Source organism: Carassius auratus, chromosome 28, assembly GCF_003368295.1.
Source record: "Carassius auratus strain Wakin chromosome 28, ASM336829v1, whole genome shotgun sequence".
NCBI lineage: Eukaryota > Metazoa > Chordata > Actinopteri > Cypriniformes > Cyprinidae > Carassius > Carassius auratus.
The window spans coordinates 20,362,255-20,375,617 of record NC_039270.1 but is presented as its reverse complement, the minus strand read 5'-3'; the positions used below and the strand labels follow the sequence as shown (position 1 = coordinate 20,375,617).

At 36.3% G+C, this 13,363-nt stretch overlaps 1 protein-coding gene across 2 annotated transcripts in view; it reads left to right on the top strand.

Annotated features, from left to right (window-relative positions):
* LOC113047101 (protein kinase C alpha type-like) overlaps nt 1–13,363 on the top strand; it is a 195,435-nt gene that overhangs the window by 79,461 nt on the left and 102,611 nt on the right. For both annotated transcript variants that reach the window (XM_026208361.1, XM_026208362.1), the window contains exon 3: nt 9,482–9,564. In XM_026208361.1, the coding sequence (XP_026064146.1) occupies nt 9,482–9,564 (83 nt within the window). The remainder of the gene's footprint in view (nt 1–9,481; nt 9,565–13,363) is intronic.

Sequence of the window (13,363 nt, the reverse complement as noted above, 5' to 3'; positions counted from 1 at the left end):
CATTAGTTTTTCAAATTGGTGTGTTTCACCGGGCTGCGAGGAAATATAGAGCTGAGTATCATCAGCATAACAGTGAAAGCTAACACCATGTTTCCTGATGATATCTCCCAAGGGTAACATATAAAGCGTGAAGAGTAGCGGCCCTAGTACTGAGCCTTGAGGTACTCCATACTGCACTTGTGATCGATATGATACATCTTCATTCACTGCTACGAACTGATGGCGGTCATATAAGTACAATTTAAACCATGCTAATGCACTTCCACTGATGCCAACAAAGTGTTCAAGTCTTTGCAAAAGAATGCTGTAGTCAATTGTGTCAAACGCAGCACTAAGATCCAATAAAACTAATAGAGAGATACACCCACGATCAGATGATAAGAGCAGATCATTTGTAACTCTAAGGAGAGCAGTCTCAGTAATATGATACGGTCTAAATCCTGACTGGAAATCCTCACATATACCATTTTTTTCTAAGAAGGAATATAATTGTGAGGATACCACCTTTTCTAGTATCTTGGACAGAAAAGGAGATTCGAGATTGGTCTATAATTAACAAGTTCTGTGGGGTCAAGTTGTGGTATTTTTATGAGAGGCTTAATAACAGCCAGTTTGAAGGTTTTAGGGACATATCCTAATGACAATGAGTAATTAAAAATAGTCAGAAGAGGACCTATGACTTCTAGAAGCACCTTTTTTAGGAGCTTAGATGGTATAGGGTCTAACATACATGTTGTTGGTTTAGATGATTTAACAAGTTTATACAATTCTTCCTCTCCTATAGTAGAGAATGAGTTGAACTGTTCCTCAGGGGGTCTATAGTGCACTGTCTGATGTGATACTGTAGCTGACGACTGAATGGTTGCAATTTTATCTCTAATAGTATCGATTTTAGAAGTAAAGTAGTTCATAAAGTCATTATTGTTGTGGTGTTGGGAAATGTCAACACTTGTTGAGGCTTTATTTTTCGTAAAATTAGCCACTGTATTGAATAAATACCTGGGGTTATGTTTGTTTTCTTCTAAAAGAAAAGAAAAGTAATCATATCTAGCAGTTTTTAATGCTTTTCTATAGGATATGCTACTTTCCCGCCAAGCAATACGAAATACCTTTAGTTTTGTTTTCCTCCAGCTGCGCTCCATTTTTCGGGCTGCTCTCTTTAGGATGCGAGTATGCTCATTATACCATGTTGTCAAACTGTTTTCCTTAACCTTCCTTAAGCGTAAAGGAGCAACTGTATTTAAAGTGCTAGAAAAGAGAGAGTCCATAGTTTCTGTTACATCATCAAGTTGTTCTGAGGTTTTGGATATGCTAAGGAATTTGGATACATCAGGAAGATAACTTAAAATGCAGTCTTTTGTGGTAGAAGTGATGGTTATTCAATACTTGTAACAAGAAGTAGAATTTACAATTTTGGCTATATGAAGTTTGCACACAACTAAATAATGATCTGAGATATCATCACTTGGCTGAATAATTTCAACGCTATCAACATCAATTCCATGTGACAGTATTAAATCTAAAGTATGATTTTGACAATGAGTAGGTCCTGAAACATTTTGTCTAACACCAATAGAGTTCAGAATGTCTATAAATGCTGATCCCAATATATAATATAATATAAATGCATCTTTTTTTATTATCGACATGGATATTAAAATCACCAACTATTAAAACTTTATCTGCAGCCAGAACTAACTCGGATGTAAAATCACCAAACTCTTTAATAAAGTCTGTATGGTGCCCTGGTGGCCTGTATACAGTAGCCAGTACAAACATAACAGGGGATTTATCATTAACATTGGTTTCTCTGGATAATGTTATATGAAGCACCATTACTTCAAATGAGTTATACTTGAAGCCTGCCCTCTGAGAAATTCTGAAAACGTTGTTATAAATTGAAGCAACTCCTCCCCCTTTGCCTTTTAGACGCGTCTCATGTTTAGAACAGTAATCTTGGGGGGTGGACTCATTTAAAATAATGTAATCATCAGGTTTTAGCCAAGTTTCTGTCAAACAGAGCTCATCTGTATTATGATTAGTTATCGTATTATTTACAAAAAGTGTTTTCGTAGAAATGGATCTGATATTCAATAAGCCAAGCTTTATCATTTGTTTATCCATATTGCATTTGTTTTTTATTTGTTGAACCTCAATTAAATTCTTAGCCTTAACTTGGTTTGGACGTTTTTTGTATTTTCTAGTACGGGGAACAGACACAGTCTCTATAGTGTGATATCTAGGTGAAAGAGTCTCTATGTGCTGAGAATTAACTGACCTCTGTGACGGGAGGCAGCTAGCAGACGGTCAGTTTAGCCAGTCTGTCTGCTTCCTGACCTGGGCCCCAGTTAGTCAAGTATAAACACTAAGACTATTTGCCATATTTCTAGAGAGAAGAGTGGCGCCACCCCAGGAGGGATGAAGACCATCTATTAAGATGTGTAAGACTAAAGATGCGTTACACAAATATGAGAATATATATATCCGAGTCCTGATCGGGAGGTAACGTCTGATTCCGAGCGAGTCTGAAACCATGTGATCGGACACGATTTCCGATGACGTGACTTCCCTAGACGATATATCGAAAGATATGATCATGCACATCCAATCAGTAAAGCCAGTTCTATATCGGGTTCATTATTGATGGTTACTCATCTTCAATAATGACCTCTATATAGTGTAGCTTGTCAGAGAACTAAGGCTCTGTGTATAAACTGGCACTCCGTTGGAAAGCAGGTGATGCGGATTTACTGCTAATCACGGATCCGACTTTACTTACGTGACTGATGCATGATCATATCATTCAATATATTGTCCAGCCCTAGAATGATTCAATGACTCACTCATAACTACGTTACTTGTTTAATTACTGGATGAATACACGGTTTTGAACAAATCTCTTGAATGATTGATTCAGTGACAAAAACATTTTAACAGTCAATTCTTGTCACCTATTAGCAAAAAAATTTAATCAATACAAGTGTTATTTGAATTGTCAGTTACTGTCACAGGGTGATTTGTATTGCTACCTTAGACTTCAGTGTTTATATCCGAACTATAAACTTTTATCCCAGTACTTCTCTGATAAAATAAATGATTGTAAGACAGAAATGATACTGTGTGGCTGAAAAGACTGTTTGTGAATCTGTTTTATACTTAAACATAGGGCTTGGTACCGAAACCCAGTGCCAATATGGCACTGATACCTGTATTAACCAGTATGTACCGGACCAAATCAGAATGTTAATTTCGATGTCACTTCAATGCCTGAGCTGTTTTTGAAATGTTTGCTCTCTGGTGCTCCGAATTGGACATAATAAGCATCTTCACTGCACATGATCCTTAGTTAAATTATACTACATTTATGGTATGTCAGAATAATCGAAAATAAAATAATTTCCCTTCTGAATTTTTTTTTTTTTCACATTCTGACTTAAAAACACAACTCGGGAAAAGAGGCCATCTGAAAAGCATGTGAATGCATCATTAACTTGCTCTGGTGTAGCAGGTAGCCTAACGTTAGCTAGCTACATTAAAAGCGCTTAAATTAAAATTGCCTAAAGCTCAACTTTCCTATTACTTGCAATGAGACACATTTCTAAACCTGCTGTCCAACAAAAAAAGAAAATTATAACATGTTTTTACTTTCTAACATCACTCAAATGTTTTAAATAACCTTTTCTGATCTGATGTGGCTTCTTATCACAGAATGATTTAATAGACACATGTTAATCACTGTCATTTAAAAATAAGATAACATGAGTGATTGAATCGAGATTGCAGTCTTTTAATGATTAACCAAGCAGCTGGCTCCAGAATTGCACGAAGTAATGGATAACACATTTGAATTATACTCAAGTAGCTTCAGCTTCTGAGGTTCCACAGCTTCACGTCTCTGCATAATGTCCACCCACACAGATATAGATTGTCCTTGTGTGTTCTTATAAGAGGGATTATAATGCAGCTGTTTGACATCTCCATCCCTTAGTAACACAAATGCAGCTGCATGCATGCTGTGAAGAGGACTGATTCACACCTGCGCATATCTGCTGAGCTCCACATTTCAGAAGCTGGGACATCTGGAATGCAAGAATAATGAATTCCCCATGTGGTCTTGACAGCTAACTCACTGGTCTCCTACTTATATTTGCATCATTGTCCTCAAGATGGCATTTGAATTACATAGTTTCATTCAAATGCCATCTTGAGGACAAGGATGCACTGACCTACTGATGGTTTCCAGCAGGAAATGTTAAGCTTACATGATGCTGATGGATAAATGGTAGCATAAATGGAGCAGTTGTCGGAATTGCAACAGCATCTCCAGTGTTAAAACCCTTCCATATTTCATTTATCATATTACAATGTCAGACAAGATAATCACAGTGCTTCTAAAATAAGACCCAACCCTGAGACTTGCTAAAGATGTCTCAGTGATTGTCTTCCTGTGTGTGGACAGTGTCAGTGGATTGTCAGGAAGAGGAAGCTGAGTGGGTGGCTGTGTTTGGAGGATGCAAGTTGACAGTGGTAATGAACTCATGGGGAAATTAGAGAAACACACAGCAGTATGCAAACTAAATGAGATGTGCCATCTCAAATAAACACACATTTGCCATTCAATCAATCAATGTTGTCTCCGTCACTGTTGTCGACAATATTAGTGGCTTTTGGTTATGCTGTAGGATAGGGATGCACCAAATTTTCGGCAACCGAAATAAACCAAAATACAGAATAAATTATACCGAACAGTGACGTGAAGCAATCAAACAGAGGTGTGCACTTATGCATCAAACATTTCAGCAATATGGAATAATTTAAACTGTCCTAGAAAGATGCAAAAATAATTACAAGCACTGACAGCGAGAGACTGTTTAGCACTGCATTGCATGTCTTTGAAGAGGAAGGGGTGGTGCCCTTATGCCCTTAAACAATTAAATAAAGTGTAGAACGTGCATCTTCCCAAATTCGTAATAAGATTAATTTATAAATCTACTGTTGTCAACAAAAAGAAGCACTGAGATCTTCCTGAAAGTTTCTGCCAAAATAGAAGATGAGAAAAAGCAAGAACTCATTTGACATGATATGTGCCTATAGACTGGTGCACAACATGTAGACACTTTGCTTATTACACACACAGGGACATGCAACAACACACAAACATTTTTAAAAATTACAAATTACTTTCTGGCATGTAAATAGCAAAGCCAGAGTGCAACTGCCTTTTAAATGGGATCAGAGATGAGACTCTGATTGGTTTATTGCATGTTATTTTTTGGCATCATAGGCATGCTTCTGACAGGAAGGTGTTACAACACTAAGGAAATAGTTAAGTCAAGCCAATTCTGCTTTATTGTCAGTTCTTCCACGTGTCCAGTACATACATACAGAGAATTTAAATTGCGTTTATCTCAGACCCTTGGTGCATACAGATAACACTAACAGTAAAACATTAAATACAGATAAAATATGAAGTACAACTATACAAATAGATCATGTAAAAAGAAAGATAAGTAAAGCCGCACAAGGCACATGGAAAATAGAGTGCAAACCAGTGAAGTAAACAAACAGTGCAGATATAATGATTTTAGTGCAAAGAGCTTATTCAGTCTGATTAAAGTGTAAAAAATCTCAGAGAGCAGTTCTTTATTTAAACTGACACAAGAGGTAGTTGAATGAGGTCAGTTAAATGCTTACGGAGCGAGTAAGCAGACCAATGCTGCACAAAGTGTCTGGTGCAGGTCCCAGTGTGTATTGGGAGCTGGTGGTGGGGAGGTGGGGTGCTGAGGTTCAGAGTTCAGTGGTGCATGGGAAAAAAGAGGGGAGGGAGGAAGTTCAGCTTCCTGACAGCCTGATGAATGAAGCTGTCCTTCAGTCTGCTGGTCCTGGCCTGGAGACTCCGCAGTCTTCTCCCTGATGGCAGCATAATGAAGAAGCAGTGTGACGAGTGTGTGGGATCACCTGCGATGCAAAGGGATTTACGGGTGAGACGGGTTACGTAAACGTTCTGGAGGGAGGGGAGGGAGACACCAACATTCTTCTCAGATTAACGTTCTTCTTAGAATCGTAGAACAGATCGATAATATTCAGGGGCGCCTCCTCTGTAACAGAAGGTTGGAAGAAACATTATCTAGTTGTCTAACATTCTTTCTTTTGTCCTAAACTGAACACAGGACTTGAAGAAAGCTTCATTGTTCCAGCCACCCTTTTTCATGCTGTCAGTATGAGAATTTCAATTAAATGCGTATTCAGTGCTGCAAGCAACAGACAGTTTAATCCAAAACTGATTCTATCCAGACAACAGACAGTGAAGTAGCTAACTAAATTTTGGCTTATGTTACTGGCCAAAACAGTGTTTTCCCTACTAGTGTAGGATAGTAATTTGGCCCCCATGAGGAAAACAGCTTATGAATCATACAGAACTAAGTTTTTATGTGTGCCTGTGTGTGTGTATTCCATGTTTTTCTCTGCAAAATCTTCATTTATCTTCATTTATTTACTGGCTAATGACTGGTGAGTTTGTGACCATGAGGTCCGTGTAAATGGCCAATGCGAGACAATCTGAGCGACACACAGATTCCTAATGAATGAGTGAAATAGAAAGTTAACTAGAATAATGAAATGTCAGAAGAAGAATAATTAGAAATGGACAAACAACCAAGTTGCATTTCAATCTAAATTTAATGCAGGTTTTATCAAATTGGAGTCCAGTTTAGTATTCAATTTAAATTAAATTACTTTGCACACCAAAAAGACTGGACATGCAGGAAAACCATCAGCCACCGTTGGATTTCCTTAATGGGTCCAACTGACCCTTTGAGCTTAATTAACAATTTAAGTGGACTTGAAATTTAAAAATCATGTGTATTGACGTCTTTCCACGGTTGAAATGAAAACTCCCTTCTGATGTTCATTCATGTTTCTATTGGGATTTAAGTAAACATCTTAACAACAAATCTTTGTTGTTCACGTGCCACTTTAACTGAGGCAATACAGTGATCTGGCGCAGCACATTAAAGAGCCAAAACATTTTATTTATTATTTGAATTTTTTAAAGAAATTACACAATTTGAAAGCTGAGACTGTTTCATACCAAAACTAACCTGCTTTGTCTTGTCTGAGGGAGTGTTGTCAGTATCATCTTTGCTCCGCAATGTATTTTTTACTATGTGAGAACATGGTGTGTAATGAGAGAGTGGCATGGCTTGTCGGACATAGCAGCAGTAACTAAAGAGGGCGGGTATTTAAATGGGTGGACCTTACACACTTTAACACATTTGTCTCAATAGTTAATCATAGTCAGTATGTGACATGTTTTCATATTGTCTGATAACTTAATTCATTAATATATGTCTCATCATTGTCATCGCTAACACTCAATCTGTCAGGAAGAAGTAACTGAATGAGACGCCACAGTCAACACTATAAATCTAAATGACTGGAGAACAATCTAAATTGAAGGGTGGTGTTTGTATGGAGCTGTTGACAGGGGCTTGTATGGATTGGAGTCATTCCCAGCTCTCCTCTGTTTGTGAGAGGCATTTGTGCCGATAATGTAGCTGATGCCTTGACATTTAAACAAATCTCCACTCTCAGCTGTGTGCAATACAACAGATCAGCACAAGAGAACCTTCCAGCAACCTGTGAAGCCTTTTACTCTAGCAATATTTATATTTCCACTTCACTGTTTATTTTAGGCGAAAGATATAATTCAACAAGGTTTAATCAGGGCAGGCATTAACATTCATTGATTTATTCTATTTCTTACAATATTGCATTATTTTAAAGATCTATGTACACTATTTGCTATGAATATACTAGGGATTGTGTCTTAAACTATACATTGTTATATACAACAGTCTTTGAAAGAACATGCTAAGAAGACTTTTTCTGACTGGGCTGTAGCTTGAAGCATAGGAATAAACACGTTGAAAAACAGTTTTCTTCACTGTACCCATTAAAATCCATCAGTTCCACTATTTTCGAAAACAACACAGATTGTGAATAAGAACCTGTTCTCAATTCTCCTAGTATCAGTGGCACTATGAATGTAATGCTGCATCAAATCCACCTTAAACTCTGCCATTGTCAGTGAATGTCTGGTCACACTTTATTTTAAGATCCGATTTTTGCTATTATAAAATCCTTAACTTTGATGTTTTACTAATAGAATGTACTAATAAACAGCCAATATGTTAATAATAGGCATGATAATATGCAAAAGTTAATGAGAGTTGGTCCCTATACTGCAGTGTTACCAAATGTCTTGTTTCCTTTGTTTTAATAGTGAGCTATCTATGATAATATGATTGAATTCAGTCGTGACATATGATTGCTTTTTCTCTGATGCGCAGCATTGTAAGCTAGCTCTGAAACAAAACCACTATTGATTAAATATGGCTCAGGTACAGAAACCTTGGAATGGATTTCCACAAAGCTACAGTAGGCTACAGCGCACAGATTGATGGGGAAATTGTTTGATTTTGGAAAGCGTTTGCTCATGGAAGCAGTTCTATAAATACAAAGCAGCATTTGTGTCTCCTTGAGGACTCTCAGAGCAATGTTTCATCTGAAAGAGATTCAGAATGAATCTGGCTGTAAATCAATTATTAAACTGTAAAGGACGTTTTTAAAATGCGTTTATGAATTGCTGATAAGGAGAGTGAGCTGATCTATCAGAATAGATTTTACATAAAACCATCCATTCATTCTTCAAACTGCTTGTCCTCTGGGTTGTGATACATATTACCATATACTATAATTAATTATTGTATGTACATATATAGTATATTCGATTAGCTAGTTGTCAAACAGCCAGACTAGCAGATTAGGGTTGATTAGTTTGTTTATTTATACATTTTTTCTTAAATATATATAAATTAAAATTAAATTAAATGTATGCATTTAGCAGACACTTTTATCCAAAGCGACTTACCGTGCATTCACGCAATCAATTTTTATATATCATATCATATCATATCATATATATATATATATATATATATATATATATATGTGTGTGTGTGTGTGTGTGTGTGTGTGTGTTTTAAAAGGTCAGAGCCACCTCAAACTTTGCTTTTGTCAACCAGTCTGTGTGACCAGACAAGTCAGCTGTGGTTTGAATTACATAATTTTTTTTATTACTCACTGTTTAACTGAATGAAAACTTGGGAATATAAAGAGATCTTGACTTAATTCAGAAATTGTTGAATGCTTTGGTTTATTGTATTCAGTATATCTATTATTATTTAAATAAAGGTCTCTGTTAATTAATAAATAATGAAACTGCTATCTAAAATCACAAAATTGCTATGGTTTTGTGACAGACCTGTGACAGGTGTGACTTTTGATAAGGGTGAATTTGATGGGACAATAGCACACACAAACTACGTTGTGGTGTATTTATTGGTTTGATATCGATTTGCATATGAAACAAATGTGTTAATGCTTTTTCGTCTAATTTCCCCTTTCTCCTCATCCACAGTGTGCTGTTTTGTGGTCCACAAAAGATGCCATGAGTTTGTTTCATTCTCCTGTCCAGGGGCCGACAAGGGCCCTGACACAGATGTGAGTAAATGCTTGTATTTCTCTTTCTTAAACACACACATGCACGCACGCACACACTCACGCATGTTTGTTTTTCTGAAAACTGGGGACATCCCATAGGCGTAATGGTTTATATACTGTACAAACTGTATAATCTATGGCGTTACACCAACCCTACCCCTAAACCTAACCCTCACAGGAAACATTGTGCATTTTTACTTTCTCAAAAAAACTCCTTCTGTATGATTTATAAGGGTTTTGAAAAATGGGGACATGGGTTATGTCCTCATAAGTCACCCTCTCCTTGTAATACCTGTGTCATACCCATGTCATTATACAGAGTTGTGTCCTGATATGTCACAAAAACAAGAGCACACACACACACACACACACACACACACATGCTCACACATGCTCACACTGCAGTCGGGATGTTCTTTGTTAAAAAGCTGTGTTTAGGTGTGCTTGTTTTAAAGCTGTTGTGTTCACTAAGAATTCAGTGTAATGCTGAACAAAACTGTCTTCTCTTCTCTTCTCTCACCTCCTCTTGCTGTGGGGATATATATGTGTGTCTGTGTGTGTGTGCTGTGAGGACAGCTGCTTGTGGTTTGAGTAGATGAGCACCGGGGGCCAGTAGTGGTCAAATATGACCTGTTGGCCCCTTCATGTCCCCTGAGTGCTGCTTACTCAGACATCCAGAAAAACCCACACAAAGCCAGCTATGTGTGTTTTCTTTTAACTCTTCACTAGATTAGCCTCTCATTAGCATCTAAACCACACCAGGAAGATGCTTATGAGAGGTTAACATGCTTGTTCTGGTTGTTTTAATGGGTCCAAATTGCAGGCAAGATTGAAAGTACAGGCATGAATGAGTTCAGGAAGTATGCTCATCATGACAGCTGCAATACTAATAACACAACCCTTTCTGTTTGACTTGTGCCATTTAAGCAAGGAGTGCCTTTACCTTTAATCAATAGTACATTTATTCATCCTTATGTCATTCCAAAAGTTATGTGACTTTTCTTTTTTTTCTTTGGAACACAAAAGGAGAAATTATGCAGACCGTGCATGTTGCTCTTTTCCATACACTGAAAAATTACCGAAAAATACTTACGCCTGCTTAAAATAGATTAAAATAAATGGATGTCACAAGATTACTTAATCATTGATGTAGGTCAACATCATATATTTACCATAAATAGAAGCTAAATAGACTAGTGATCATCAAATCCTTTAAACTGTTTATTTTACAGACTTTATTTTAAACCCTTCCCTTTTTTCACAAAACCTTTTGCTCCCTAGAAACCATGTCAGTTTCGGTTGAAAATATTTTAAGTTCAAGTGTTAGCATTATAAACACTGAATTAAAACCAGCTTATTAAATGACAAAAAAATGAGCAGTGTTGGAGTATAAATATAAAACAGGAATATATAACAGCTTGACAGTAAACAGTAGAAGTGTCTTATATTAATTTCCGTTAAAGAAAGACTAAAAAAAAAAAAAAAAAAAAAAAAATCACATACAGACACTTTCTCCAAAACTGTTTAATTATTTAATTATGACAGATACATAGCAATGCATCATGTTCTAATCTTGATCATCATGTTTGTAGTGTGTTCCAGGGGTTTTAAACATACAATATATATTTCAGACCTAGTGGAGTAATAGTGAATAGCAATATAGTAAGAAATTGTAATTGTGTAAAGATGCATACAGTAAGCTCATTAGTGACATATCCATATAAATAATTTGCATTTACTACCAGACTAAAAAAAAAGTTCAAGTTTACAGGTGCATAAGACAACGCTACGTCCCACTTCAAAATACACTATATTTTCACACTTTTGTGACTAATTACCTGTCAGCGTTTTTTGGGAAAACAATGAAAGTCAAGACTTTTAAACTCACACTGAGGTTTTGCAGTGGATTGCCCAACATTGCATTCTTATATTTTTCATTGTTATTCTGTCTATTTCTGTGTGTCTGTGCTGTTGTCCAGTTGAAATTTCACTCCAAAATGGCGGCTGAACTACTGAAGGGACACCTAGTGGCTGTTACCCAAAAAACATCTTGGTCACCTCTTGGTCTTCTATACTCTTTGGTTTCTTGGAGGGGTTGGAGACTCTCTTTGTGTTTGTGTTTGGGTAGGAGTCCGAGGGTCAGAGCTGCTGAAGTTCAACTCCTGGTGGGAGCATGTGCTCCATCATGACCCTAAAGCTGAATCCATCCAGCCCTGTCATCATGGGCTTTCACATCTCTTTTCTCTGTTCCCCTTGCGCTTCATCCTTCTTTAACTGATGCTCGAACCCTCAAGACATGCGGATAAACCATCTCCACTCATTTAAAGCTGCAGTGCGCTATTTCTGTGCCACAAAAATGTGAGTTGCATGTGTAAGAACCTGCCGGCTATGCTAGGGTGGTGTGGGTGGCTGATGAGTGTTTTTATTCCATTGTGTTGAATTTATGAGTATACACTTGGTCTTACGTAGGAACTTGGTAGGCGTAATAACTTTCCTTTTATTTTCTTCAATGAACTCACTTGGCCATGACCACATGTGGAACTGTCACCTCAGACTTTTGTCCTACCAACTTTTCTATATTTATTTTGTATTTTTTACTGTGCAAAATACAGAATAAAATCCATTGGTAGGGTTTGGCTTCAGAGTGGTTTTTAACACATTGCTTTATGTGGTTGTTATGTAGATCAAAAAATGGCACTATATCTATATTTCTATATTTTGGTATAGATTCACCCAAAAATGGAAATTCATTAATCATTAGTCATTAATAACTCACCCTTGTGTTGTTTAGCACCTGTAAGACCTTTGGTTCTCTTCCGAACACAAATGAAAATCTTTTTGATGAAATCCGAGAGCTTTCCCCTAAATACTAATGTGTGATGTACAAATGCAAGAAAATGTAAATAAGAAGCTCGGTGTGTCAGATAAATACATTTATAAATTATAATGTAATATTATTATTTATTTATTTTTTTGAAGAAAGACATTATATTATATGAGAATAAAACGAAATACTTGATTATGTATTTTGAACACTTCGAAATACTGTTTCTTAAAGTATTTAATTACCAATTACTTTAAATTCCTTTTGTCCAGCAAAATACAAACTACAAAATGCGTATTTCAAAGACATTTAATTAAAATACTGTCCATATATATATATATATATATATATATATATATATATATATATATATATATATATATATATATGTGTGTGTGTGTGTGTGTGTGTGTGTGTGTACACAGTAAAACCTAAATTTATTCAGACACCTTCAGCATTCTCATTATCACAGTTTATTTGATATTGTTTAGAAAATAGTAATAAAATATGACATGAACTCAGAGTTAAACTGTGTCAAAATAATTTCATCTTGTTAATCACAAATTAATTACAGTAAAAAAATAAAATGTAATTCAGACACCTTGAAAATTGCTCACATTATCACAGTTTATTTGCTATAGTTTAGAAAATGCAAATAAAATATGAGATCTGTGTCAATACAAATTCATCTCGAGGATGTTTTACCATCCACAAGGATACACATTTGAACTTTGAACTTTACAGAACTGTATCTCTCTTGCATCTATGCTCCTTCAGCTGTTCATTCCCATTGCAAACCCTTGTTCCAAAATGATTGTAAATGTGTTGTTTTTTAATGTCGTGATTTTGTATAGAAGCATCTGTCTGAGGTGAGCTTCAAACAGATCTACAGCATTGTGCGTCACAATCAGATCAGTGTGTTTCTGCATTTCATATGCGGCTTTGATTTTCACATGTGGATTCAATTGGAACAAA